The 27,012-nt window shown below is 34.8% G+C and overlaps 1 protein-coding gene across 3 annotated transcripts in view; it reads right to left on the reverse strand.

Annotated features, from left to right (window-relative positions):
• LOC145688267 (trehalase-like) overlaps positions 1-27,012 on the reverse strand; it is a 57,317-nt gene that overhangs the window by 6,412 nt on the left and 23,893 nt on the right. For all 3 annotated transcript variants that reach the window (XM_081762253.1, XM_081762252.1, XM_081762254.1), the window contains exon 6: positions 3,093-3,426. In XM_081762253.1, coding sequence (XP_081618379.1) covers positions 3,330-3,426 — 97 coding nt within the window. In that variant the 3' untranslated portion in view covers positions 3,093-3,329. The remainder of the gene's footprint in view (positions 1-3,092; positions 3,427-27,012) is intronic.

The following is a 27,012-nucleotide window of genomic DNA, read 5'->3' on the forward strand; positions in this document are numbered from 1 at the left end:
TAGGTATTTACAACTGATAATTTGAAAGAATTAATTTTCGTTTCTTTCTCTTGAAAATAATAAAAACTTTTCTTCTTTACATAAAGCCAAGGAATTCCGCTTACGATCACTAATGGGGACTAGAGAAAACACAGTTCTCGAGTCTTAATTCCATTATACGGTAATTAATCTTCAGTCAGAATATAACAGATGAATGAATCTAATATCGAACTATATTGAAACTGGAAAACACATACCTCATTTTCCTTTCTTCTTTCTTACCAATACCCAATATTTAGATTGAAATGTTCTGTCTGACCACCATCGCTTCCTACTATCCTATTGTACTCTTGGTCAAAATAATCTTCGGAAATCGGAAAGGACGTATAAAGGTTTGTCCTTCAGGTAAGTTTGAAAAATTGGCACAACAATTATCTATGAGGTAACCTGTACAAAGGGCTGCAGTCAGGCAATTGAAGAGTTACGTTGTGGAGGTAATGAAAGTTCTCAAACTTTCTTAAATTAAAAAAGCGTGAGAAGTGCATCCACCTGTTTCGAAGTAGGTATTTTTTTCCAAGTACTACTCTACTGATATATTTCTTCTACATTTCTCATCTTGAAATTACAAGGTACAGCAGGGACTGTTTAGAATAAATGTAAAGAGCAGGTCATAACAATGTAAACCAACATATGGATTACGAGTGACTAGCTGAAAATGTGCAGTGACATCGCGTTAACCAATATCAAAGTTTTTTTTAAAATATACTCATAACACTTCTCTCAGTTGTATGTTAAAAATTCGTCATTATTAAAATTATTTGCTTCATAAAGATTAGGAACGTATTTCCATCTTAAGGCACTGAATTTCGCATATATATTCGGTATCTAGAACGATAGGTGTATTTAACTAATTATTTTATGTTGGTTTAGTTTTTAAATGTTTAATAGCATTAAAAACAATGTTCTCGTCGTTTTATTTTCCTCCACGCACATAAAAATATGTACTGGATATTTTTTCAGACATCTGCAAATAGATGAAACTGCAAGGAATCTTGCAGCCTTTGAATGATTCCAAACTCTGACTTCGTGTAATAAAAGTTGTGCTGTCAACAATTTCTGTTTCATTTAACAATTTTCGTTCCATTTAAAAATCCCATTATTTTATATTATTGTTTGTAGATATACCACTCTATACCATAAAGGAGAAAAAAAACTGTCAGGTTTGCTTCTTTATTACTATACTCACAACTATATTCTAAAAAGAGAAACTTAAAATTTTTCAGCAACAGACTATATAACCATTATTCGCAATTCTCGCGTACCTCCAATAGGCGAAGTAAAGTTTGAGCAGCGAAAGGGTGGAAACAGATCGTTAAACTTAAAAAGAAATGCTGCAGGAAATTTACCAATTTTGCAACAAGTTACATTCAAGTAATAAATAGAAACTAAAATAGATACCTCCGCAGTAGAGATAATGTTGTGTTTAACGCGCCGGCAGAGACCTGTTGTTCCAGTCGCACACTTTAAATCTTTAGACTTCACTGAAATTCAAAAAGATATCCTTCGTGCTACAAGAAGAGATTGCACACGCTACTAGAACATGAAACACGGAAAAGTATTTGAAGATAATGTTATACTAGATATACTAAAAGAAGCTAGTGAAGTTACGAGAAAGATTCTAGCGCAACTTTAGTCTAAATTTCTACGAGGAGAGAACAAACGAAAACCCGAGAAATGGAGATGTGTTATGCTAATGATGATGCAAATTCACACACACACACACACAATTATGGAACTACAGTTACAAGCTTTCTCACTAAAATTTATAAAATAACTGATGTACCGAATACAAAAACAAACCTTGTCCAACCACAGAAAAAGGGTGGATTTATGAATAGATATCTCACAATTGACCATTTAGGTAGAGAGAGAACTGACAGAAATATCAAATGAGTATGAGTTATTCGTACTGTGCTGGACTCGCCCTCTCTGCTGCTTTAGTGGCTAGCGCATGTGTCTTTGGTGCATATAATAACGTTGCTCCCTTTACAAACATCACAGGATACAACTTCTGAATTTAAAGAGCAAGAAAGTCATGTTCAAAACAAACGTAGAAAAAAAAAAGTGATGTTCAAATCTATGAAGAAGTCAAGGATGAAGGTTGAAAATACGGAATTAGAAGTAGTGAATACTAAGTCTACCTAAGACAAGATTTCTACGTGTGTTAGCATTAAGGACTTACTTATAAGTTAGACTAGTGTGCATTCGGAAGATACAACTTCATATTATCAAAAATTGATGTAGGGTTTTAAGTTTTCTATCTGAAGCACGAAATTGCAATGAATGTATTCTACTTGTTTTGGCACAGAAACAAGGAACGTAAATTTAACAAAATCAGACATTTACTGTTTCCAGAGCACACAGTGAAGCATGGGGAAATGTATGCTAGCACACATAGGAAAAGAATTTCATGGATCTGAAAATGACAGGAGTGACAAATGCTATCATGAAAATAAAATCACAGAAGCAGCAATGGGCCAGATATACTGTGAAAATATATCATAGGTTGACAAAAGTAATCGTTGGTTAGATAACAAAGGACGAGAATAGATCATGAAACGTTCTCATACAAGCACTGAGAACTAACGTAAAAACCTGCTTATGGGCGCTTATGGGACATTTTGCGTTCCGTTGCACTTTTCTAGGTATACAAGACGACTTTGTGAAGAAAGGGACAATCCCGTTGAAAACACGACATCTGGTCACCGTATCTTATGGGTAAGTATCTGGCCTTGGCATTTATTTAGCCAATAACGTAATTGGTATATTTATAACATGTAGTTAATAATTTTAATTATAACTAGAGATCTATTGAATTAAAACTAATATTTCCTATAACTTTTCATTTACTGGTTAAACTTCTTAAAAAAATAAAAACCATGCACGCTCTATAACAAAGTCTTAGTTTGACTTATTAGGGAAAAATATACATAAAATGATTTCAAAATTTATCTCAAAATTTGCCGCAGTGAATAAAATGAAAATTAAATTAGCATAAGTTTCATATCAATACTAGGCTTACGCATTTTGGAAAACAAAAAGAAATTACTTACTCTGTTGTTTCCCTGCTCTTGCCATGACTACCGTTGTAGAGAAAAATATCTGAAACACAGTTCTGTAAAGATGTTAGAGTATCCTTTCGTCAACATACTGGTATAAACTTAACATGTGGCAAGTTCCTTTGTTAAAAAATGTGCATTATTGGTGACTAGTACGCGATCTAGAGTAGAACACTACATGAAACTAAGCGGTGCATCGTGTTGGGAATTCATCTAAAGGTATTGCCTTCATCAATCGGTACTTGTGCTCACTGGAATATAACCTCCAAACCATTTCGGACAAAATGTGTTTTTACCACCTTTTCCCTTCTTCTTATACACGAAAAACCTATAATATAAAAAGAACAGAAACGGAATATTAGTTTTCAAGCACAGCTCTTGTAAATTATACATTACTAATACATTCTTTCAGCTACAAAGAAAAAAAAAACTAACTTCTTGAAAATAATTTATTTTTTAACACAGTTCGTAAGTCAGAAGATTAATTTGTGTAACAGCTTCGGCAATGTAACATCGTCTACATCACACACGTTGTTTGATAGATAATATGTCTGATAAAGGCGATGTTACATTCCCGAAACTGTTACACGACTTTTAGTTATATATATTTAGTGCTTTGATCAGTTTTGCTTTGTGAATAAAAGCGCTAAATATAGTAACGAAGATTATTCATTACTACATTTCCATATATTTCCAAATATATTATATTTAGAAATAAATTTAGTAAAGAAGATATATATATATTTCCAATAAATAGGGCAATACAATAACTCCCGATGAAACTGTATATCCCGATCTGTATTCCACTGTTTGGTTATGATCCCTCCACACCTTTCCTTTTTACTCTCAAGAAACGAAACGAAAGAAGAAAGTGTGGTGATTGAAAAAAAAATCAAGATTTCTACGGATTTACACGTTTCATGGCCCATAGATACCGAAAAAGTGACATTTCGATAGCTTTCCGTCCGTTCGTTCTGATATACACTCACCTAGAGGCTATACCATTTCAACGTATCTCAACCAAATTTTAAACTCAAGATTATTGTGACCAGAGATTTCTTTTTCTCGAATTTTTCTTCCTAAGTAAGGGTAGTTTACTGAAACGTGAAAATTAAAAAAAAAAAAAGTGATTTTCTTAAAAACGGCTCTAACGATTTTGTTTATATTTCATTAGTAACTTAACGATATGGCATAACTCATTTGTCCTGAAAAACATACGAGTATTATTTTATTTTTGGGGATGAGTTTTATTTGTTTGAAGTTTTCGGAGAACTTACTCTGTTTCACAAGAAAATGTTATTTCAGAATAACAGGATTTAGATTGGAGCTAGAAAATTTAGTGCGGTGGCCCGTACCTTTTATTCCTTTTATGGCCATTTATACATGAATCCATCTGCAATAAGATTTCAACAGAAAATAATAGCTTTTAGTTTTTATTCACATGTATCTTGATTAATAGGCAATTACGAAATTATTACGATTTTCAAAACTTATTAGAGTTGTAATTTCCTACGTAGAAGTCTTTATTCTACATTATCAAGAAATTTACAACGTTGGTACACAGAAAGTCGATACCACGCGATAGCAATCCCTATGTAGGGAGCGTGTGTGTTCAGAAACATATATATCACTCATTTAAGTGGCATGTTTAATCAACCCAAGAGGCAACGAACGCAGCTGCTTGGGTAGGTACAGATTAAAAATGTCTGTCTACGGCACAGTTGATCATAGTCACTACAGATATTGCTATAGCTGGATGATTGTTGTTGTTGGAGCACGGCTGGCGTTCATGAGCTAAATATGACATTGCCAGGAGCTTTGGCTCGCCAGGACCGAATATATATATGGAGCACGACAGGTTACCCTCGTGGAGCGTGAACGTTCGTTTTATCCTCTGGAATATTAGATCCCACAAAGTATCCAGATATGGTCGGATGACAGGACTAACGACGTCACAAATGTACGACGCACTAGTCACACTTCCCTGAACAAAGATCAGAGCTGAGTGGCATGTGTAGTTTATTGCCCTCATACCAGAATGTAAAGTGATGTGTGTGAACCTCCTTTTGCTAATCACCTGGCTCTACGGACACACACACACGGCCGATACTGTGTCTGAGACAGAAATGACTCTCTTCGCTTAATACTACTACTCTCCAGTTGTCTCATCACTGCAGTATATTCCGACACCGCCGAAGACTTTCTCGGCAATGAGCAAATGTCAGAGGTAATCTTCATATGAAAGTAGGTCTGCCTCTAACAATCAATTGTTTACTGTTCTTGCACTCACATGGGAAGCAACTATGGTTGTGATTGCAATGGTGATTGTCATTCTCTCAATGTCTGTCCGAAAGTATCTTGTGTCCAGGCGCTTCCCAGTGCATCAAAGGAGCACTGCAGGCAATGTCTGCTATAGGAACGTCTGGGTTATGCATCCTATTACCAACACCAATGGGCTACTGGCACATCATGACCTACGCGAGCGGAAATTCTGTGGAACGAACTCCCGGCTTCTCACAGTCCCACTACATGGCTACACTTGAAGTTACCTAATTGCATAATAGGCGTTCGCTGTCGATGTTCTGGAAACTGTAATTGGAAACAGGTTGTAATTCATACACAACTCTACTAATCGTGTTATCTGAGGACCTTCACACTACTAGCAGCACATTTTGCAGTGTGAATTCCTCTCGAATTGGACGATATATACGGGATATTCTTAAATGTTTCTCTAACATTGTACAATAGACGTGTTGAGATAACCCAGTGTGTGGTCACATTCGCCATACAAAACCCGAACCCCGAACTGGAAAACGAAAGGCACTAAAATAAACATTCCAATCACCTCTTGTCTTCAATCACTGGAACATGACTAGTGGGTCGTACATTCGTGTCATCATTAACCCTGTCCTCCGACTTCAGCTGGACACCTGGACGCTTTGCGGGATTGGACGTTACCATATCAGTGGCGAAGCTAAGGAAGGGCCAAGGGGGGCCAAGCCCCCTTGCTCAAATTCTTGGCCCCCCTACACAGTGAGTTACTTACAAATAGCATACACTGCAGAAAAACATTACACTTGCGTTGAAAGAAAGAAGTTTTCGTACATTACTTATTATAATTTGTACACTAAGTAATTAATTCCCATTGATTATGGCGACATAGAACAAATGCATAGCATCCATTAAATAATTTGGCATTATTATTATTTTCAAAGCATCATAATATCGAGCCGTCTTGTTTAATTAACAATAAAAGAAGAGAGCAGAAGTTTTTTATTACTTGTGAAATAATTATTCTCTCTGTTGTTTGCATCCCGATCATTTGAGAAAAATTAGATGCTGAATATTACGAGCAAGTACTATTTGCTACCGATACTGGTTCTTCCGCTCGATTATCTTCTGGTCTTGTCTTTAGTACGTCTAGTTTCCTATCCTAATGCTCTTGGCCATTAGCAATTCTGTAGAATCCTTCTGGTACAATGTTAACAAGCGATACTAGCGGCCTCCAGGAAAACGGAGTCAGCGCTTGATGGACCGATACTACTAACTAAAGCCTGGGGAAATGTAATAAAATTCAGCGATTCTTTGTAAATAAATCGTTCAGAAGTATTTTCCTTTCAAAAATTCAACTGTAGTTTAATCCCTAAAATGCTACTTCATAGAGAAATTCCAAAGTTTATCACAGAGCCAGTGTTACAATCTCCTGATTACTAACCATCAGGTAAGATACCGAAATGATACAAGTTGGTCGCGGCAGTAATGTTATTTTGTGTAAAAGTGGTAGTTACTCCCGTGACCAGGTTGTGTCATCCCGTTATCTTATCTGATATTTAGTAATCAGAGAGATATCAGGAATTTATGGAACGGTCTATAAAGACTCCATTTAGTGAGTTCAGTCACTGAATACCAAATTTTATCGCAGATTTATATATGTTCTTCGTCAAAATATTCTTAACCATTTCAGAGAAAATTATATTGTAGGAATTATGCAGAACAATAAATCAGTGGTGACGTGAATTTTGAGCAGGATATAAACCTACTAGTTAATGCTGTGCATTCATATCCAATCTCAAAACTAACAATATTAATTTAGCATCGACTACAGGATAATAGCGTTAAGTTACTTCAACTACATTTGAATTTCTTTTAAGGCTTTGAAACATCTGAGGCTCAGAGAATAGAAGTGAGGGAAATGAGTCAATTGGGCCATAAACATTTCGCTAGTGAACTAAGGAAGACTCTTGGTAAACTCCTAAGTCGAAATATTTGCCCACGAGGATCGATCAGATCATCTTCCGAATATGAATTCATTGTTCTACCGCTAAGCTCAAATGCACATGGTTGATTATACTTTTGTTTTGTATTCATATGCAGTTTTATTAACTACGTAAGTAAACTACATGCTTTTTTTGTAATGTAAACTGTTACAAACTGGTATTGATCAATCCTTCTATGTGTTACAGCTGTCAAGCACACAAGTGAAATTAGTATTTCAACAACTATAAGCTATTTTAACAAGACAATATAGACGAAGCACTGTTTTTGAATTTTATAATCTTCCACCTTTTCTGAAATAATACTGTTCGTTCTACCGTTTAACACAACATAAATTAATTGCTTTGTCACGTAATAATACTTGTTTATTAAAAGTTTTAGAAAGGTAACGAAAGTGTATAGTTTATACAAGTGTTTGAAGTGTTATATTTAATGTTTTTCTTTGTTGTGAGAGTGAGGAAAATCATTACAATAAATAGAATAAGTTCAGTTTACTTTTAATGGAGTTTCCACTAGTCTGTTTGTGAAAACCTAACATAGCAGTATGCATATCAGCTTGATTCGAAAGTACAGCTAAAGTTCTGGTAGCTCTACCTTCGTATGTAATAAGCAAATTCTTAAAATAACTAGCATCGTGATATAAGTGCAAATTTCAACGAGGAACTTTATTCTCTAAATCAATCAGCTACACATATTTTAAACGCCGTGATTAAGTAACTATTTATATTAGAATGGAAATCAATTGTATAAATGTGCCCTAGTTGTTTGAGGTAGTAAGTTGTTATATTTTCGCTGTTTTGAACAACAATCATGAACATGAACAACGAAGATGGAAACATTCATCTTGAACACACACCTATATATATATATATATATATACATAATTTATGTGAATCAAGTTTTTCATTCATTGGAGATGGCCCCCTCAAAATTTTCTTGGGCCCTTCGTTGCCCCCCCCCCCCCTGGAAAATATTCTAGCTACGCTACTGTACCATATCCAAAAATGCTACAACAATCTTTATCAACCTATACGCCAGTGATAACTACATATACGATACAAATAATAAGTGTGTTTTCTTGAGAGTAAGGTGGTGTTAAAAATTAAAGTAAAGGATACGTAACTACTACTGTTAAGATTTTATTTCTTCACAAGTGGTCTTCTCGGAATCGATTTAGTCTCAAGAAAGCATACTATCTCTACCCATATTACCCGACTAAAACCAGAAGTGGTAGAAATCAACAGTTTCCAATTTCAACGTTAATCGCCATAGAACAAAAATGATAGTGACAAGTGGTTTTCTTAGAATCGATTCAAAAGTCGAAAGGAAATATACCATCTTCACCAGTATTACTCTAATAAAACTGGAAGTGGTAAAAATTTACTACTATTTCAGTTTCAACGTTGATCACCATAGAACAAAAACGGAACAGATAGCGACAAGATTTGTTTTTGAATCGATTCAACTTCCAGAACGGATATTATCCACCTTCCAACTAAAACTGAAATTGATAGAATATCCTAGTACTTAAAATTTCAATATTGATATTCGTAGAACAAAAAAGAGAATAGATATCTAGACTTTTTTTTTTTTTTTTGAATCGATTCAGCGTCCCAATAATAGCTTCAATCTTCTTCATTAACGCACTGTTGAAACCGGAAGTGGCAGAAATCAACCGTTTCTGGTTTTAACGTTTATAGCTATAGAAGGAAAACAGTTAGAGATGTCGAGAATTTTTAAAAATCGATTCGGCGTTTCAAGAAAAGGTATCATCGCTACCTGTATTACTCTACCAAAACCGAAAGTAGTAAAAATTTATTAGTACTTCCGCTTTCCAACCTGGATTGAGATAGAACAAAAACTATAATACATAGCGTCAAGCGGTTTTTCAGAATTGATTCAGTGGTTGACGGATATATCCCAACTTACATTTTCAACAATTCAATGCTTACAGCAAAAGAAATGATGAGGTAATCGAAATGATGGATAATGCACCATCATTTATAACGTTATTGTAAATTTTTTTCTAAATATTTTTTTTTTTTTTCTAAATATAAACTTATATTTTGAACATTTGAAGTGATTGAATAAACAAAAGCAGGTAAACTGTCAGTTTTCAAACCTCTGGCACTTTTATTAACCATTCGTTTGTATACGAGGATGATACTATGGGCACTACAAAAGTAGAAACATACTTCTAAGTTAATATCAAATGGAAACCACACGTCCAAAATGAGAATTTATGTTTCTACTTTATATGTATTGTTATTATTTTGTTTTCGATTCAAAATCGCTATTGTAATTTATAATTTAATTTGTTTTTAAAACAATACAACTAATCATAGGAAAATACTCCTTAATATGAAATTAAATAACAATTGTAACAATCTGTAATAACCATTTGTCGTATTTTGTTTTTAGAATATTTACGTATATATAACATGTGTATTAGCTGATATGTAAGATACAACTATCTACAAACTGAATTTAATTAAGAAATAACTATTTAGCTTGCGAATCTAAGTGTATGAAAATAATGGTTGTATTTGAAATGGATTTTGTGTGGTGGTAGAAATATTTATCCTGAACCCAAAGGGATAAATATATAAGGATGATGCTATGAGGAACGCTAGCACTATTAGAATGAGAATAGATTTCTGAGTTGAATATCAACTTGAAACTAGGAGTATGAGACTACTCCACATATATATATAATAGATAAACAAACATGGGCAGATCCACGACGGTCATTAGCTCCGCGCCCATGTACCTGCGTCTCTCTCTCTGTATATATTTATATATAATGCTTGTGTTTTCCATTAAAAGTTGCAAGTGGAATTCATAATACTGGCATTTCACAAAACATTTCCAATTTCAAATAAAATTCCAAATAAGAAAATACTACTGCCCAATGTGGACTTAAAGCGGAATTCTAGCAATCAGTGATAGTCGAGGTTTCTAATTTATTTATTACGAATAAGCACTTATTATAGCTATATCCTGATAGGACTATAACCCTGCCGATAAAAGATTTCGGATTAAAGATCGCACGCTATGACTGTCGTTGGTTTGAGCCGGACTTCGGGAGTAGATCTTTATAATTGTTTTTCTAATGTGTTGTAATAAAAGAATATAGAGGTTTCAAAGAAACATAAGGTCAAGGAGCAAATATGTGGGATGATTTAAACAAACAAATAAACAAAAAAAAAATAAATAAATAAATAAATAAATAAAATAAAAAAAAAATAAATAAAAAAAAATGAGTAGCATCCTTGACTTTAGTGCGAGATACCTAAGTTTGAATCTGAAAGCACACGTGGTTTCTGAATGTGACAGCACATGTGGTTTATTATAGAGGACGAGATTTTACTGGAAACTTTCTAGAGGGGGAAGACGAACTGACTACGTAACAAATAGTGACTATTTTCATGAATACAAGTATCATATACAGTGTAAATCCTTTAAAGTTCAATACTAAAATAATAATAATAATGTGTTTGTTATATATTACTTGAGATTCAAACGATAATGTTAGTATTTTTTTGAAGGAATATTGCGTAACTGATAATGTCTACGAAAATTGTTAGGTTTCTAAAGGGGTGGAAAATATTCTTCCCAGCTTGAGAAAGCAGTAATTAAGTAAGTTCCCCTTTTCTACAAATAAATCAGTGTATAGCACTGGAAAAAGATATTAAACTCTAAATCAGTCAGCAGAACTTTACATACTGTTTTTCTGTGAAACAGATGTCAGTTTAGCTTTACTGGAAAAGGTTATTTTTGTCATCAATGTTGAACGTTGCAAAAAAAGGTAATGGAAGGAATTAATTTCTTCATAGGGACAAAACAGTGTTTTCGTTTCTAAGGGGAGCAATGTGAAACAGATAGGAAATAAAGATAAATTGAAACCTGTCCCGAGCCAGTAGTCACAGAACAGTATATTATGTTAAAAACATTTACATTGATCTTGTCTTGTGCACACAAGGTTAGTACTAAAATTGTTTGTTACGTGTAAAATTGCCTCAAGGAAAGGTGAACTGACTACTTTGCGCAGTGCTCGCTTTAACTAAAACACCATATATCAAAATAAGGAGTGGTTCCTAGCTGTTAGCAAACAACAACAGAATAAATAAATAAATAAATAAATAAATAAATAAATAAATAAATAAATAAAATTAAGAACTGCTGGGGAAACCAACCGCACATGCCGTTTTACAGCTTTAACATTTTACAGCTGCTGGGTGCTCATTCAACATGCAACTCTTGAAAAGGGCACATGTTTGTAATGGCTGATACCAGAAAAGAGCGTGTTCTTGCTTTAGTGCAGGAAGGCTATTGGGCTTCACAACTGCAAGGACAGCACAAAAGTGGATAAAACGTTTTCGAGAGACTGAAAAAACTGCATCGTCGAAGTAGCGGAAGGTGTTGTGTGACAACACCAGAGCAGGACGCTCAGCTTATTGCTGAAATTCAACTTCATCCCCACATGATCGCTAAACAACTTCGGCACGCATCAGATTTTCCAGGTTCGAAAGACACTACTGTACGGCATTTTAGGGAAGTTAATCTTCATGTCCGTCGTCCTACTGTGAAAGAATTTCTCTCGGAAGAGTATATAAGATGTCGGCTTGAATTTGCGGAAGAAAATGTGAATCGTGACTGGAGAAATGTTGTCTTCACGGACGAGTGCAAATTTCCTCCTCAAATAACGATCCAGTGGTCATGTATTGTCCGAGAGGCTCCGGGCATGATCCCAGATACGTTTGCGATAAACGTCACTGAGGATGTGTACCTGTATCTGCCTGGGGTTTCAGGCTATTCCAATGCCTTGGAGTACTCTAGAGGGGCGTCTTACAATGAGCAATATTTACATATCCTTCGGGATGTTACAAGTTGAGTTGATTTTGAGTTTAACGTCCCTTTCAGCAGCGAGGGTATATGAGGCGGGACCTACTGATTAACGTGGAATCCGAACCACATGAGCTGCCCCGGGAATCGAACCCAGGTCTCCCACGCCAAAGGCGCGTACGCTAACCGCTTAGTCACGAAGGAGTTCGGGATGTTATGTTACCATCTGTGCGTTTTCTCTATCCCGATGGAGTAATCCAATTCCAGCACGACAGGTCTCCGGTCAATATGTGTCGATTAGTTCAGGATTGGCTTTTGCAGCAGGCTGATTTAGAGATCCTAGATTGACCTCCGCGTAGAGCTGATATGTATATAACTGAGACAGTATGGGCAGAGGTCAAAAGGGTGGTGGAGGAGAACTGACCTAATCCGCCTCCGTCACAACGAATGTCTTATGGGGCATCTTTGCGGATGCGTGGGAGGAAAATCGCTCTTAGTCAACGATTTCTCCACGAATTTACTGAAAGCATGCCAAGAAGGCTCCAGGAAGTAATGGATGTAGCAGGTCACTGGACCTCCTATTAAATACCTACATAAAAATACCCTTTTCAGGGCTACATATTCACTTCCATTATTTTGTTTTTGGTATAGCAATGAAAATATGTCACTTCAACCTATAAACAATGAAAGTGGAGGAACAAAATGACAGTGGACAGGACTCGATCGTGAGAGCATGCGTGTTGCAAACTCTCACTTTTCGACTGAGCCACGGAGGATCGTTAGGAAATATTCTTTGCGAACGATATGAGTAGCTCATAACAACGCATTCCCTTTTATATCGTCTACACAAACACTCGCTTTAAGTAATGCTTTCTAAGAAAGATTCCCAGTATATGTATACAAATAAGGAATTCGTTTCAACATAGTGTCACAAGAGAGAGTTATAAACTCTGAAACCCCTAAGAGAAAATGTGGACAAGGAAAATGACTGGAGTTACAGATATAATCGATAAAATAAAAAGATTCAAATAATAGTCAATTAGATATAACGTAAGAAGAAATGATAAAATACAATATAGCAAGACAATATAGAAAATATAGGAATAGAAGGAAATCGGAAAAGCGAAGAATAGCAATGCAATTAACATTGTTTAGCTCTTTTATAACGTTATTGTTTCTAAATGTGGTAAAATATTATTCATATTTTAAAACATTGTCAATCAACTGCTGGGAGAATGTTTCTCCAACTTCTCGCCAGAATATTCTGTAATCAGCAACACCTTAAAGAGGAAAAGGAACATTTTTAATTCTGGAAAATTACTTCTGTTTGGGCTTGTAATCTTCTTTAAAGGCATTGAAGCAAAATATATTAAAACTGTGAATCCCTTCGTTGTAATTATTTCACTTCAACTACCATGGAGTTTATTATAAAATGATGAAACATTCACGAACGGAACTGACAGTGACGAGAAGTCAAATTTAACATACTTAGCACGATTAGTGTGAAGGGCGTGTTTATGGCACACAAAATTCCAGGTTTCCAGGTTGAAATCGAGTTTTCTCTCAAACTACATTATGTGATGTCTATACTACTACATCTACTAGCATCACTACTATTACTACTGCTGCTGCAACAATATCAACTACTACTACTACTACTAACTACAACTACAACTACATATACAAGGTCTGTCCCGAAATTAATGCGACCCATTTTCTTCTGCCGTGACTATCCGTCACACAGCGTTGCCGCTTGCACGGAAGGGTGGGTGGAGTCTTGGGAACACAGTGCGACCAGTGTCAGTCAACTCCGAGCTTCTGGAGTCACAGTGCCTATTTCAGTGAACCCTTGTGTAAGCGCTCGGTCGAAATTAAGATGGAAAAAACTCTCGAGCAGCGATACGAGATAAAGTTTTGTTTTAAAGGCCAGCATCTCAACGCTCCCCCAGCCACCTTGCAGTCCTTATTTGTCCCCGCCCGACTTCTTTTTGTTCCCGAAGATTAAAAAATCCCTCAAAGGACAGCATTTGGGGACCCTGGAAAATATCAAGGCGGCTACGACGAGGTTACTAAAGGACGTCCCTGTGACGGATTTCCAGGACGCACATAAAGCATGGAAATCGCGTTGGAACAAGTGAGTTGGAGTTCGAATAATGAGTAATTGTACGAATCGGTTCAATAAATTTCTTAAAATAAAATTGAGTGCATTATTTTCGGGACAGACCATTGCAAAGTTCCAGAAGGTTCTGGAGTCCTATTAGTTTTATTAGACTAAACTTAGGGTTTAGTGTATTCAGGATTATTAATCTCAGCGACCCTGAAAACCATGGACTTGACACTAATATCGGTTGCTTTCTGATTATTTTTAGATGGTACCCTTACCAACTCCACCTCTAGGGGTGTCTAACTCTAGGGTTCCAGAGTTATGCTGGAACACATATACATAATTACATCCACTGAGTTTTATTTACAGTAGGCTATATAGATTATGAAGTTTAAATGTTGTCGGGAAACGTTAAATACGGAAAACAAGTAGTATATGATTGAATATTATAGGCTAATGTTCTTTTTCGTAAAAGCTATTGTAATAAATGTCGCAACGTTGTATCAATATACAGCTTAAGTCACTGCAATGAATTTCATGCGTTTTAGGTCAAATTCTCAGTGGAGTACAAAGCATCCGATAATTTACAATATTAATTACAAACGCTTGAAGAAAAAGCTTTATGAACATTAAATTCTTACCTACAATATTGCATTATATAGGGCCTACCACTTGTTTCTCTTATTTAGTTTAGCTCGTTCCGATATTTTAATTAATATAACAATAAAACATTAGCAAGTGCTCGTAGTATAGAGAACTGGATTCCAAAGAAATCCTCAAGCCTCATTTTTTTTTTTTTTAACAACTGCTTTAGACAATAATGCAATTTCCTACATACACTTCAAATCTATTTTCCTTCAAGCTATATACAAATGAAACACTGGTGTAGTAGTTAAACATCGAACTTGTGAGTAAAAGGTCTAGGATAGGGGATTTAGATTTCTGGGCCTTCGGTATCTATGGCCATGTTAATCCGTCACGTACGTCACGTATGAGGAATGACGCCCTCCGGCGATCACAATATCCAGGAAAGGGAAGGAAGGAAGCGTCCTGGGATGAATATGTTAGGTACCACTCCGGCATTTGCCTGGTGTGAATGAGGAAAACCCAGAAAAACCTCATTCAGGATGGCTGGCCTGAAAAAGCTTTTTACACTTTTTCGACCGAGTGTCCCCACAGGGTCTAGGATCAAATTTAGGAAATGAACATCACAAATTTCATAATTTGCAGTGTATTTCACCCATAATAACACGAGAATAAAACGGGTTGTGTTCGTGGAAAAGTGTGGACTTCTTTCACTCTAGCATTGTGAGCAGTAAAGCAACAGTAATCGAGCTGACTCATGCTGTCCGAACAACTGATAAACGAAGATTGGAAGATTTTTCTCATTAAATATATATATATTTGATATTGCAGTTCCATAGGGAAACGAGCTTAAAATCTAGTGTGCCACAGACACTAGCTTCAATGTAATCTTACCAAATATGTTAAATTTGATTTCTCATTACTGCCAGATCAGTTGATGAATTTTCATAATTTTATATTAAATTCCATGAATATTGAAGGGAAATAAGTAAAATGATGGGACTGACACTTTGAACTGTTCACTATTGCAAGGCTGACGGGGCAAATATTACACCATTACGCAAAATCTATTTCAAATACAACCATTATTATGCACTTCATTTTCACAGACTTGTTCTTATAGCAACTACAACGATTTCTAAATACATCGATTTTCTAATTAGATTCAAGTTGTAAAAAATAATTGTGATTTACTAGCAGCTAATATTCATGCTATAAATTATAAAACAAGTAAACATTTGATGTATATAAATAAATAAGAAAAGTAAGATATTACAGATTACTGGAATTGCGATTTAATTCAATTTGGAACAGTATACATTTTCCACATGATTGTTCAAATCGCTTTATAAAAATACAGTTTAATGAAAAATAGAAGCATATAAATATTTTTTCTTTCTTTCTTTCTCTCTCTCTCGCCCATATTATATATATATATATATATATATATATATATATATATATATATGCATGTTTCAGAGTCCTGCGGCACTTTCGCAACCATTTTTATAGAGGTAGTTGGTGAGTACTTCAAGCTATATGCCCGTAGTCAAACTCCCTCTTTAAAAATGTTGTGTGAGTACCTCAGGATTCTGAAACATGTATTTTTGGATAGCACACATATTAGTTACTAAGTGAAGTCTTGACCCGACTACGGTAGGGCCCATAGTTTTGGAGCTATGGACCTTTAAAGTTCATTTTCTCATGTTTTCTGGAGCTTGTAACTCCGAAAGGAAGCATTTGTGCACCCAGGTTTGGTCTATACCTTTTGTCTTATTTTTGTAATAAGAATCACCTCCCAAACGTTGTCGGTATTGTTTTGAAACACCCTGTAAACACACTTGTACATAAGAACAGGGATCAGGAACATAAATAATTTTCATTTTGGACGTGAGGGGTTTTAGGATGGTATTCAACTCAGAAATCTGTTCTCATCATAATAATGTTAACGTTCCTCAGTTTAGCGTCTTCATATACATAAATGATGGACATGGCGAATAAGTGTGACTGAGCTTTGAAATGTGACAGTTCATCTGATTTTGTTTTTTCAAGCACTTCGAAACAGAACTTTATGTTAAAAACAAAGTTTCCCTATACTGTAAAAAACGAAAAACCCGCAACCAGACTCGAATTGCCGCCCCTTTTCTTCTAGAATTTCAACAGCATTACTAAACTCACTTGACCAGGGATGCAACTTACAAGAGAATGCGTTGTAATGTTGCTAACACAATCGCTCCAAGCGCAGGTTCACACTTAGAGTTCTAGATAGCCATTTTCTGTCTTTTTCAGTGATTTCAACAAAAGACATTGATTAATTTTGTATACTGGAACTGTGTGTGAAGAATGAATTCTATGCTCATTGCAGAAACACGTAGTTTTATCTTCTTTAAACTTAACATGTTTGTGAGTGCTCCTAACACCTGTGCACTGTGTTAAGCTTTCCTTCTAATTTCTCGCGTAATGATGATATTTGCGTAATGATTTGCCCGACTAAGGTTTCGTAATAATAAAGGTCTTTTTGCTTATAATTTTCTTATTTTGTTTTATCTTTTCTCAAAAATCATACTAAATTATTCATCACTACATTGCTTTGTTAAGGAAGCACAAAGAAGTAATAATATATGAAGAAAACTGAGTTGTTAATGAAAATGTGGAAGTTACAGTATGTTTTTTTTTTTTCTTTCTTTCTTTAAATCGGATCGCTGTAGATTTCATGTACTATTATGACGTTTCCACTTTTAGTCAGTGGTAGACAGTGTTTATGCTTGCAAGTTTCTGCTACAACCAATGCAAACGATATTCTTCTTACATGCTTTTCTATAACTTACAGTGGTTCAACCATGCCTTTCAATATTGCAACCTTAATTTTGCAACATTTCCCGACGTCATGCAATGCTGAATTTTTCATAAGGATGTAAATCGAGTGACAATACAATATTCCATTTTGCTACTTATAAAGTTAGATCTCTTGTTTGATTTTTAAAGATCAATATCAGCCTTTTCCTACACAACATACTTTACTCCTAAATTTCAGCTTTTCGCGACTTTTCATAACATATTTGAAAACAAAATGAAATAAAATAGAAAAAAATAAACAAGAAAAGAAAATACAACAAAAACATAAGAAACACACTTTTAAAATTATGCTTTCTTTAAAAATTTAAGGAACAAAATAAAATGAAATGGTAGTTTTAGAAGTGTGCTTTCTTTTAAAAAATAACAAAATAAAACAAATCGTACTAAAAAGTAAAAAAAAATATAGTAATTCGGTTTTCAAGAAAATTCCTTTTTAAAAAAAAAAAAAAAAAAATCTGTTTATGTATGACGAAAGAAAAGCATGGAGAGCGCTCTCTTACGCATCAATCGATTTACAATTGATGAATTTATAAATTGGTTGTATATGAGAGCTCTCTCGCTTTTCTTTTTAGCCATACATATTCTTTAAGTAATTTTCTTGAAAACAGAATTATTTGTTACCTTTAGTACGACTTGTTTTATTTTGTTTGCTAGTTGTTTCTTTTTAAAAAAAAGAACATTTTTTTTTAAATATTTATTTTACCTTAAACGTAGAAAATTATCGAAATTGTCTATACCTAGGTGTGTAGCTAATAATTCTCTTGTCCAACTACATTTACCTTCTTAATGTATCTTACTAATAATATAGTGTCAAAGATGTGAAAAAAAAAAAAAAAAAAGAACAGAATAAATTTCGTACTTACCTTTCTATAACTAACGTATACGAAATATCGTTTGCAACCTATCTAGAAACAAAGTAAGTTTTACGTACCGCAAAAAGAGGTTTCAGATTTTTTTTTTTTTTTTTTAAGTTTAACGTCTCATGATCATGTTCCGAGGCTGAGAAACGGTGGTGATGATGAGAAATGAAGTGATGGAATGAGGAAAGTGGGAGGGGCGGGAGAACCCCGAGAAATCCCACGAACATGGTGTTTGTTCAGAGCTACTTTGTGAGAGCTGGGATCGAACTAGGGACCGCAAGCACCAGAGGTTAGGACTCAACCAGTAAATCACGCCAGAAATCGAATTGTGAAATAGTAAAACAAAAGGAATCAATATACATACAATACATCTCCACACACAGTATTTATTAGCCACAAAACGCAACTAGTTCAAGTACGATTCGCAGATCTACTCGCATGTGATCATTCTGAAGTATTGTATTTTCTACCCGTTTCCATAACCGATGGAAGTGTTAACCATTAATTAAAAGTTTCGTTTAGAAAGTAGCATACCATACAGACATTAGCTGTGACTGACATTCCTACAGTTTATTTTGAAAATTTGAGGTCTTTTCGCGTCACTTCGCAAGTTTGGCACAGAAAAATACAGTTAGTTTTTTTTTTTTTTTTATTTCTTTCTTAATCCAACCTTACTTTAAAACACCTCTCTCACTAGGTAGTACGTTTTTATATGCAGCCATGCGAGAAAATTTTCAAAGATAGAAATAGTATGTGTCTTTCCTTTTTAGTTTGGATGACTGATCATTTACAGTTTAACACGCACAAAAATATTTTTCAGTACCGCTACTATACGAGCTGGAATCTACTGCTTAAAGTGAAATAAAATTCAATACTTGGCTTTGTATGAGTGTCAAGGACTCCCACAGGGAGACTATGCACACAGAAACCCCGTGCGTTAGCTGCTCAGTCACAACGCCGTACTTTCTTTGGTCCAATTCCACCTTCGAACAAAGACATAAAAAGAATATTTTCTTAAATGTCTACACTATGTTACATGTAATGGTATTGAATGTGTTGAATCACTAAGATAAAGTATGAAATGCAGTAGAATGTTAATATCTGAAATCGACATCTCTTCACTCCAGTCTTAATTGACTAAGTTGAACGTATTTTCATCTTTCATAGTTTCATTTTTTGACTGCAAAAGTACCATCTATAAAACTTTTACTAATATTTATTTCAGTATTTTGTCACAACCAGTTACGGTGGAAAACTTTCACACAGACAGTTCACATTTTTGAAAAAATGAAGATTTCTAAAACATTATTGATAATTTAATTCTAATATTAAAATTGCAGATGATTTTAAATTTCAACACGACCTATCTATAATATTAAAATATTATGTTTGTGGCCAATGAGAACTCGGAAACCACTACCTCTAAAAACGTGCAGTAATTCACTGTTCAATTCCAAATTTTGTATAGATTTTTCCAGTTATCATTCAAATTAAAAATATGTCATTATTTTTTATTAAACGCTTTGAGATCATATTAACATTATTGCTACGGTGATGCTAAGGTAAACAAATACCAACGCAGGATTTTTTTCAATCGTTTCTCCCATGTAAAAGCGCAGTTTTTTGTTTAGGTATTTTCAGAAACGACTGATACTGCTTCTGATCACGAAAAATATGCGAATTTTCTCAAAAACGTACTGCTAAGCACGAAACATCGATGAGATCCTGGAGCACTTCATAGTCATTTATATCTATCATAGCGGATTTTTATCCTTCAGGTTTCAGAAAAAAAAAATCTCCGGTATCTTTCTCAGTTTAAGAATACTTTGCCTTGCATCTCAAACGAACATCGGCAGCAAGAAAGTAAATGGTACCAGGGTCGTCTTATTCACAAAACCAACAAGAACATTATTTGTTCCTCGAACATTATTTCGTTTCCTCTTATCTTTAGTAACACTCGTTTTTACTCCACATTCCATTCGTTTGTTGTGGCTCATATTAGAATGATGCGCTGTGTAGGCAGCGCAGGTTCAGCTAGTTGCACTAGCTTCATTGAAAACAGAATGTAACATCTGAATACTTTACAACCCGATATAAGAAATCATGCAGTGATCTGATATCAAATATCTTTGAACAGTGAATAATACGGTATGAAGTGTTCACTAAATAGCTCTTCTTGTGGCTGAGAAAAGAATATAAGGTTTCTTATCTACTTTGAAATAAGTCTTCGTTCACTGATCATGTTCAAAAGCACTTAACACTAACTTAAATAACAATTCAAATAAAATGTGCTATACAAGAAACTGAATTGTAATCGAAGCTTAATTCTCGGATTGTAATGGTGAAGTTTTCAAGATTGTAGTTCAAACAGGTTAAGTCGTGTCTTTACGTCTTTTAAGGGAGGTCTTTAAACATTTAACAACATGTATTTCAATGACGGAATACAAAATACTTAAAAATATAACTTCAGAGTGAAATTAGTAGATAAAAATACGAAGATGCAAATACTATTCTTTGTCAACTATTAAAATTATTTTTGTGGCTCTCAGTTAAACTGTTACAAAATTTTTGGCACGGAAGGCTCGGTTTGATTCCCGGTAGAAATAGATGTGATTCAGATCCTACATTAAATTGTAGATCCACGTACCACAACTTTGATGCACAAGAGTATTTTATGATCATTTAAGCGAAATCTTGTAATGACAAATCACTAAACTAGAATTTATTATTATTATTATTATTTTTTTTTTTTTATTACAACTCGGCTGTGGTGGTCCCTTGCCGCCATTACGTGCCAACTTTCCCAGGCAATCAAGATGCAAATATTTGAAATACGCATTTTCAGTACTGTGGATATGCACACAACGAAATCTGCTTCAGCTTTCACACCAAAGTTGTTGACGCTATTCTCATACCTTATATTTCGTTAAGAAACAGAATAATAATCAAAAGCGATACGAGTAGAGGACAGTCACCTATACAATTTGACTACAATTTGAGATGAACATGCACATTAGGGTCTCCTTAATTTATTTTTCGATGTACGAAATCCATAATAGATCTATAATACCATTTTCCCATGCCATTTGTAATCAACACCTTTATTTCAAATTTATAATTTGCATTCTTTTTGCAATACAGACAGGGGATGGAGTTATAGGTCAAAGCTGTACATGATAAAATGAACTAACAGTATGAAAATAAAAGGAATATTGATGTGAAAAAAAAAAAAAAAAATGGAAATTAAACAGGCTGGCATGTAAGCATTCCAAAGGGTAGCTAGCGGCAAATCCTTCGTTCAACTCTAGACCTGGGATATTATTTTTGCGCTTCTACCATGTCAATACACTGTCAGACTGATTTGTTGAAATATAAAAAATAATGTGTAGTCAGTTGATACATACGTAGGTATATGTTATGTTACTATCTTTAGCAACTTTTGTACACTCAAAAAGACTTGCAACTAACAATTGTCATTGCTGGACAAATGTAACGAATTTGGACGAACATTATTATAGTTGTTTCTTCTGTCAACTAAGAATGGATTCTTGACTTCAATAAACAAAATACTAAACAATTGTATAAAGGTGGATGACGCTACTTTCGCAAACCAAGCCTAGATTACAGCGACTCAGGTTTTAACCCCATGCACCGGTGATCGACCCCTTCGTCATGCCACGTAAATTTTGTGGTTGATAAATCGTGAGTGTTTCGGAATACCTCCATTTCCTCCTATTAGCTCATTTCATCATCATTCTTTTTATTTATCATCCGTTCACTTTATTGTATAATGTATTAATAGGTAACGCAGGATGTTACCCTATCGATTTCATTTTCATTCGGAATGTTTTATTGGTAAACTTACGAACATATTTTATCGTGTATTAAAGTATGTAGACCGATTTCAGCGAAACATTTGAAAGTAACTTCAAATTCTATTTTTTAAATTTTTCAATTATTATTATTATTATTATTATTGTTATTATTATTATTATTATTATTATTATTTTACCCAAATAGTTCATTATAGAAATACAGCAATAAAATCTTCAATATGTTAGCATCTTTCAATGTCATCAGCAACCTTGAAAGTACTTTTAATGTAAACTTCACAACATCGTATAATCCACGATATTTATCAATGTAAAACATTAAGTTGTATGGAATTTATGCACACTTACGGCATAATCATTTCTATGCACAGATGGCTATCAAAAATAATGGAAACACATGTTGTTTGGTATGAGATGGTAAAATTGAGTATTCGTGTGCAGCACTTCGCCGTTATTACTAGTTGTGTTGAAGTGGGTAGACGCTAAAGATGCTAAATGGGAAATCTCGTAAGTAGGGCTCGGAAGTTGAAGACCTAAAAATTGCCTAAAAAGGACCTATAAAAAGACCTAAAGATATCTAAAAAAACGACCTAAAAACTGAAAAAAGGACGTAAAAATAAGATCCAATTTAATTAGAACTAGCATATATTACCCGCTTCGCTGAGTTGAAATGAAAATTTAAATGTACAACTCCGTATCTCATGTGTTTAGTACCCGTGAAATATGCTGTTTTTGTTTTTAATGCCATCGATTTAAACAGCATCGGAAAGACCATTGATCATTCACCTACCCCCAAAACCATGGATTCGACAGTAATATTGATTATTTTTGATCATCATATATATATTTCTCCCTCCCCCATGTTGCGGACCATAGTATCGAAAGTATCACCGTTCATCTCAGCGACCCCAAAAAATGTGGATTCAACACTAATATCAGTCGTTTTTGATTATTTTAAATATATCTTCCTCCCCCTCCCCCAAGTTGTGGGGTTGAATTTAAACGGGATCGAAAGTATCACTGTTCATCTAAGCGACCAAGAAAACTATAAATTCGGCACTGATAGTGGCCATTTTCGATCATTTATATATATATATATATATATATATATATATATATATATATATATATATATATATATATATATCCCCTTCTCCGAAGTGAAGGGGCTGATTTTGGATTTAAACCGGATTGGAAATGTCACTGTTCATCTGAATGATCCCGAAAACTATGGATTAGACACTAATATTGGTCATTTTCGATTATTATTATATATTGCTCCCCCTCCTCCGTGCCGCGGCACACGGCTTCACAATTGTCACTGTTAATCTCAGCTACTCCTAACACTTATGGATTCGACACTAATATTTGTCATGTTCGATCATTTTTAAATGTTTATCCCCCTCCCCAACTACCAGGGCTGGATTTGGATTGAAACAGCATCAGAAGTGTCACTGTTTCTCTCATCGACCCCGAAAACTATGGTTTCAACACTAATATCGGCCATTTTTTATCATTTTTAGATTTCTCTCCCTCTGCCCTTCGGTATATATATAGCTCCTCCTCCTCCGTGCCACGGCACACGGCTTCACAATTGTCACTGTTAATCTCAACTACTCCTAACACTTATGGATTCGACACTAATATTTGTCATTTTCGATCATTTTTAAATGTTTATCCCCCTCCCCTTCATTGTACCCTCCCCCTACCCAACTATCAGGGCTGGATTTGGATTGATACAGCATCAGAAGTGTCACTGTTTCTCTCATCGACCCCGAAAACTATGGACTCAACACTAATATCGGTTATTTTTGATCATTTTTAAATTTATCTCCCCCTCTCTACGTTGCATCGTCAAAGTGAATAGCATAAAGTAATCCCTGTCCCTAAACTCATGTATGTTGAAAATTTAATTGAGATCGGTCGGGTGATTCAAAAGTGATGAAGTCACAAAGGCAGTCATTTTAATTTTACTTTTTTTTTTTTTTCCATATATCCTCCCTCCCCTACGTTGGCTCGTCAAAGTGAAACAATAAAAAACACCCAAGGCCCGACTCTCATATATGATTAAAATTTGATCGAGATTGGTTGGGTAGTTCAAAATTTATTAGGTTTTATTAGTTTTTATTTATACGTCCCCCTCCCCCTGCCCTAGAATCTACCATTAAAACGAAATTACAAAAATGTTTCCAGATCCGAACTTCACGTATCTGGAAAATTTAGTTGAGATCGGTCGGATAGTTCAAGAGTTATTAAATTACAAATATAGTAACTTTCAGTCTTATATACATTGATTTTTATATATCTCCTCTCCTTCTCCTCCCCTACGTTGCTCCGTCAAATTTAAATCATAAAAACGATCTCAGGCCTGAACCTCATCTATGTTGAAAATTTGATCAAGATCGGTCGAGTGGTTCAGGAGTCATTAAGTTTCATTTATTTCTTAATACCCCCTCCCCAACCCTCAGAACTACCATCAAAGTGAATAGCCTAAAACCAGCCCAGCCTCGAACCTCATCCATGTTACAAATTTGATCGAGATCGGTCAGTCGGTTCAGGAGATTTAGAGTCACAAACATAGTGATTTTCAATTTTATATATATAGATTACGTATTTAATGAAAATAATGCTCAAAAAATACAACCTTCTGGTAGGTTAACGTTTGTCCTGCTTCCACAAACTGAAGTACAAAGTAAAATAAGGAAACTTTCCCCCCCCCCCCCCTTGCTGGAGACATTATTACACCTCCTTATCTGACTCGTGATTGTTGCAGATCTGGTCTTATCAATCCAGTCGTCGAGGAATGTCTTATATTTTGAATTTCCTTTACTAAAGAAAAGATGTTTAAGAGGTGGTGGTGATTCGAGTTAATGGCCAGCAAATTTACTGTCGAAAGATGAAGTGCAAAAACAGACGTTAAGACCTGTGAAAAGCTTTAAAAAAGACCAATAAACAAATAAACGCCGAAAAAGGCACAAAAAAGACAAATAAAATCCACCATTTTCCGGCCCACAATGACCCAAAATGAACATATATTACGTTAAGCCTCGTCTTCGGGAACTCGTATATATATATATATATATATATATATATATATATAAAAATCCTTAACTTACTCAAAAGTTTCAAAAAGAGGCCATTCTATTTCCGTCAAATCAACAAAATGTCTCAGACGACCCTTACAGATTGCAATACGATTTCATATTCTGACCGATATCATTAGTGTATGGAACAAGCAGAAGGACCAAGTTGATTTGTAAACCGGTTTCAAAATTACAGGACCTCAAAGTTTTCAAAGATTGCGTACGTGGTATTTGTTCGACTGAGATTTGCAGCCCACCTAAAGGACCTAATCTAGGACGTTGATTAAGATGTCATGTTAAAGCTTATGAAAAGATAGTATAAAACACTACAGAACTTTTCGTAATTTACTTTTCGAAACAAATAAAAATTTTGAATTTGATTTTCCCAGAAAGCTATGCTCCGAAAATACTATATATTAATTAAAATGGAATCATATCATTTGTAACAAGTTTTCACTTCCAAACGTAGACCTGCAAATCGCGTTAACTTAGGTTCTTCATAATGAAAAAGATGTATTAAAATGAAATTAATAGCTTACCACAGCGACAAAAAATAACATTGACCAGGTTTTTGCCCATATATGGAAGTTCAAATCTTCTCTGGATACTGCTTACAACTTAGTTTTTGGAGTGAACTTGAAACACTTTTTCGGTTGACAGATAAGGTGTATAATCTCCTTACTGCAGTCACGACGTACACATTATACAGTACATTCACTGCACGTATCCAGAGAACATCCAGTTCCCCAGGATATTTAGAAGATGGAAACGGACCAGCTGGATAGAGAAACGTTACTTTCACCTTATCTTGGTCATCTTTACCCACAATATGCCAGCCACCACTAGCTTATAGATTGCAGTTATGCATAATGCATATCTACCATCGTCAGTTTGTTGTCAAATTCAGTGAGTGTCTGTTCCAATGAAATCTTGCAATACCAAAATACCTTGGCAAAAAGTTTGAAAGTATCTGAAGAAGCGGAAATGAACACATGAATTTTCTGTGTTTCAGAAACCATTTGTGTTTTGTTGAAGCGGTCTTGTATTATGTCTGCTCTTCTTCACTGACAAACGTAAAATGCACTTCAATAACATTTGCCGCTACGCAGTCAAAAGGCTGTCGAGATGTAAGAATTGTATTATGATATGAATGTTGTAGACTTGCTCAGGCTGCCAACCTATTGACAGTTCCACGAACCCCATCACAAGGCCCCTATTTATGAGCTGTTGCAGTAAAATGCCATTCAGCCTCTATGTCAAAATAAGCTTTATTTAAAGGTTTGTTTAAAAAGTCCTTTCTGTTCTTGCGCTGAGCACTAGAACAATCAGAGGATATCTTTTTCGGTCTAAATTGGCTTCTCAAGACATGTGTAATGCTTCACATTTAGGTAATTCATCACGTTTGTCAAACACTTGTACATTTGTTGCAATTTCTGATTGAGTTTAAATACCTTTTTGAGAAAATCTAATTCA

This window comes from Thermobia domestica, chromosome 6 (genome assembly GCF_964235325.1).
Source record: "Thermobia domestica chromosome 6, izTheDome1.hap1.1, whole genome shotgun sequence".
Taxonomy (NCBI): Eukaryota; Metazoa; Arthropoda; class Insecta; order Zygentoma; family Lepismatidae; genus Thermobia; species Thermobia domestica.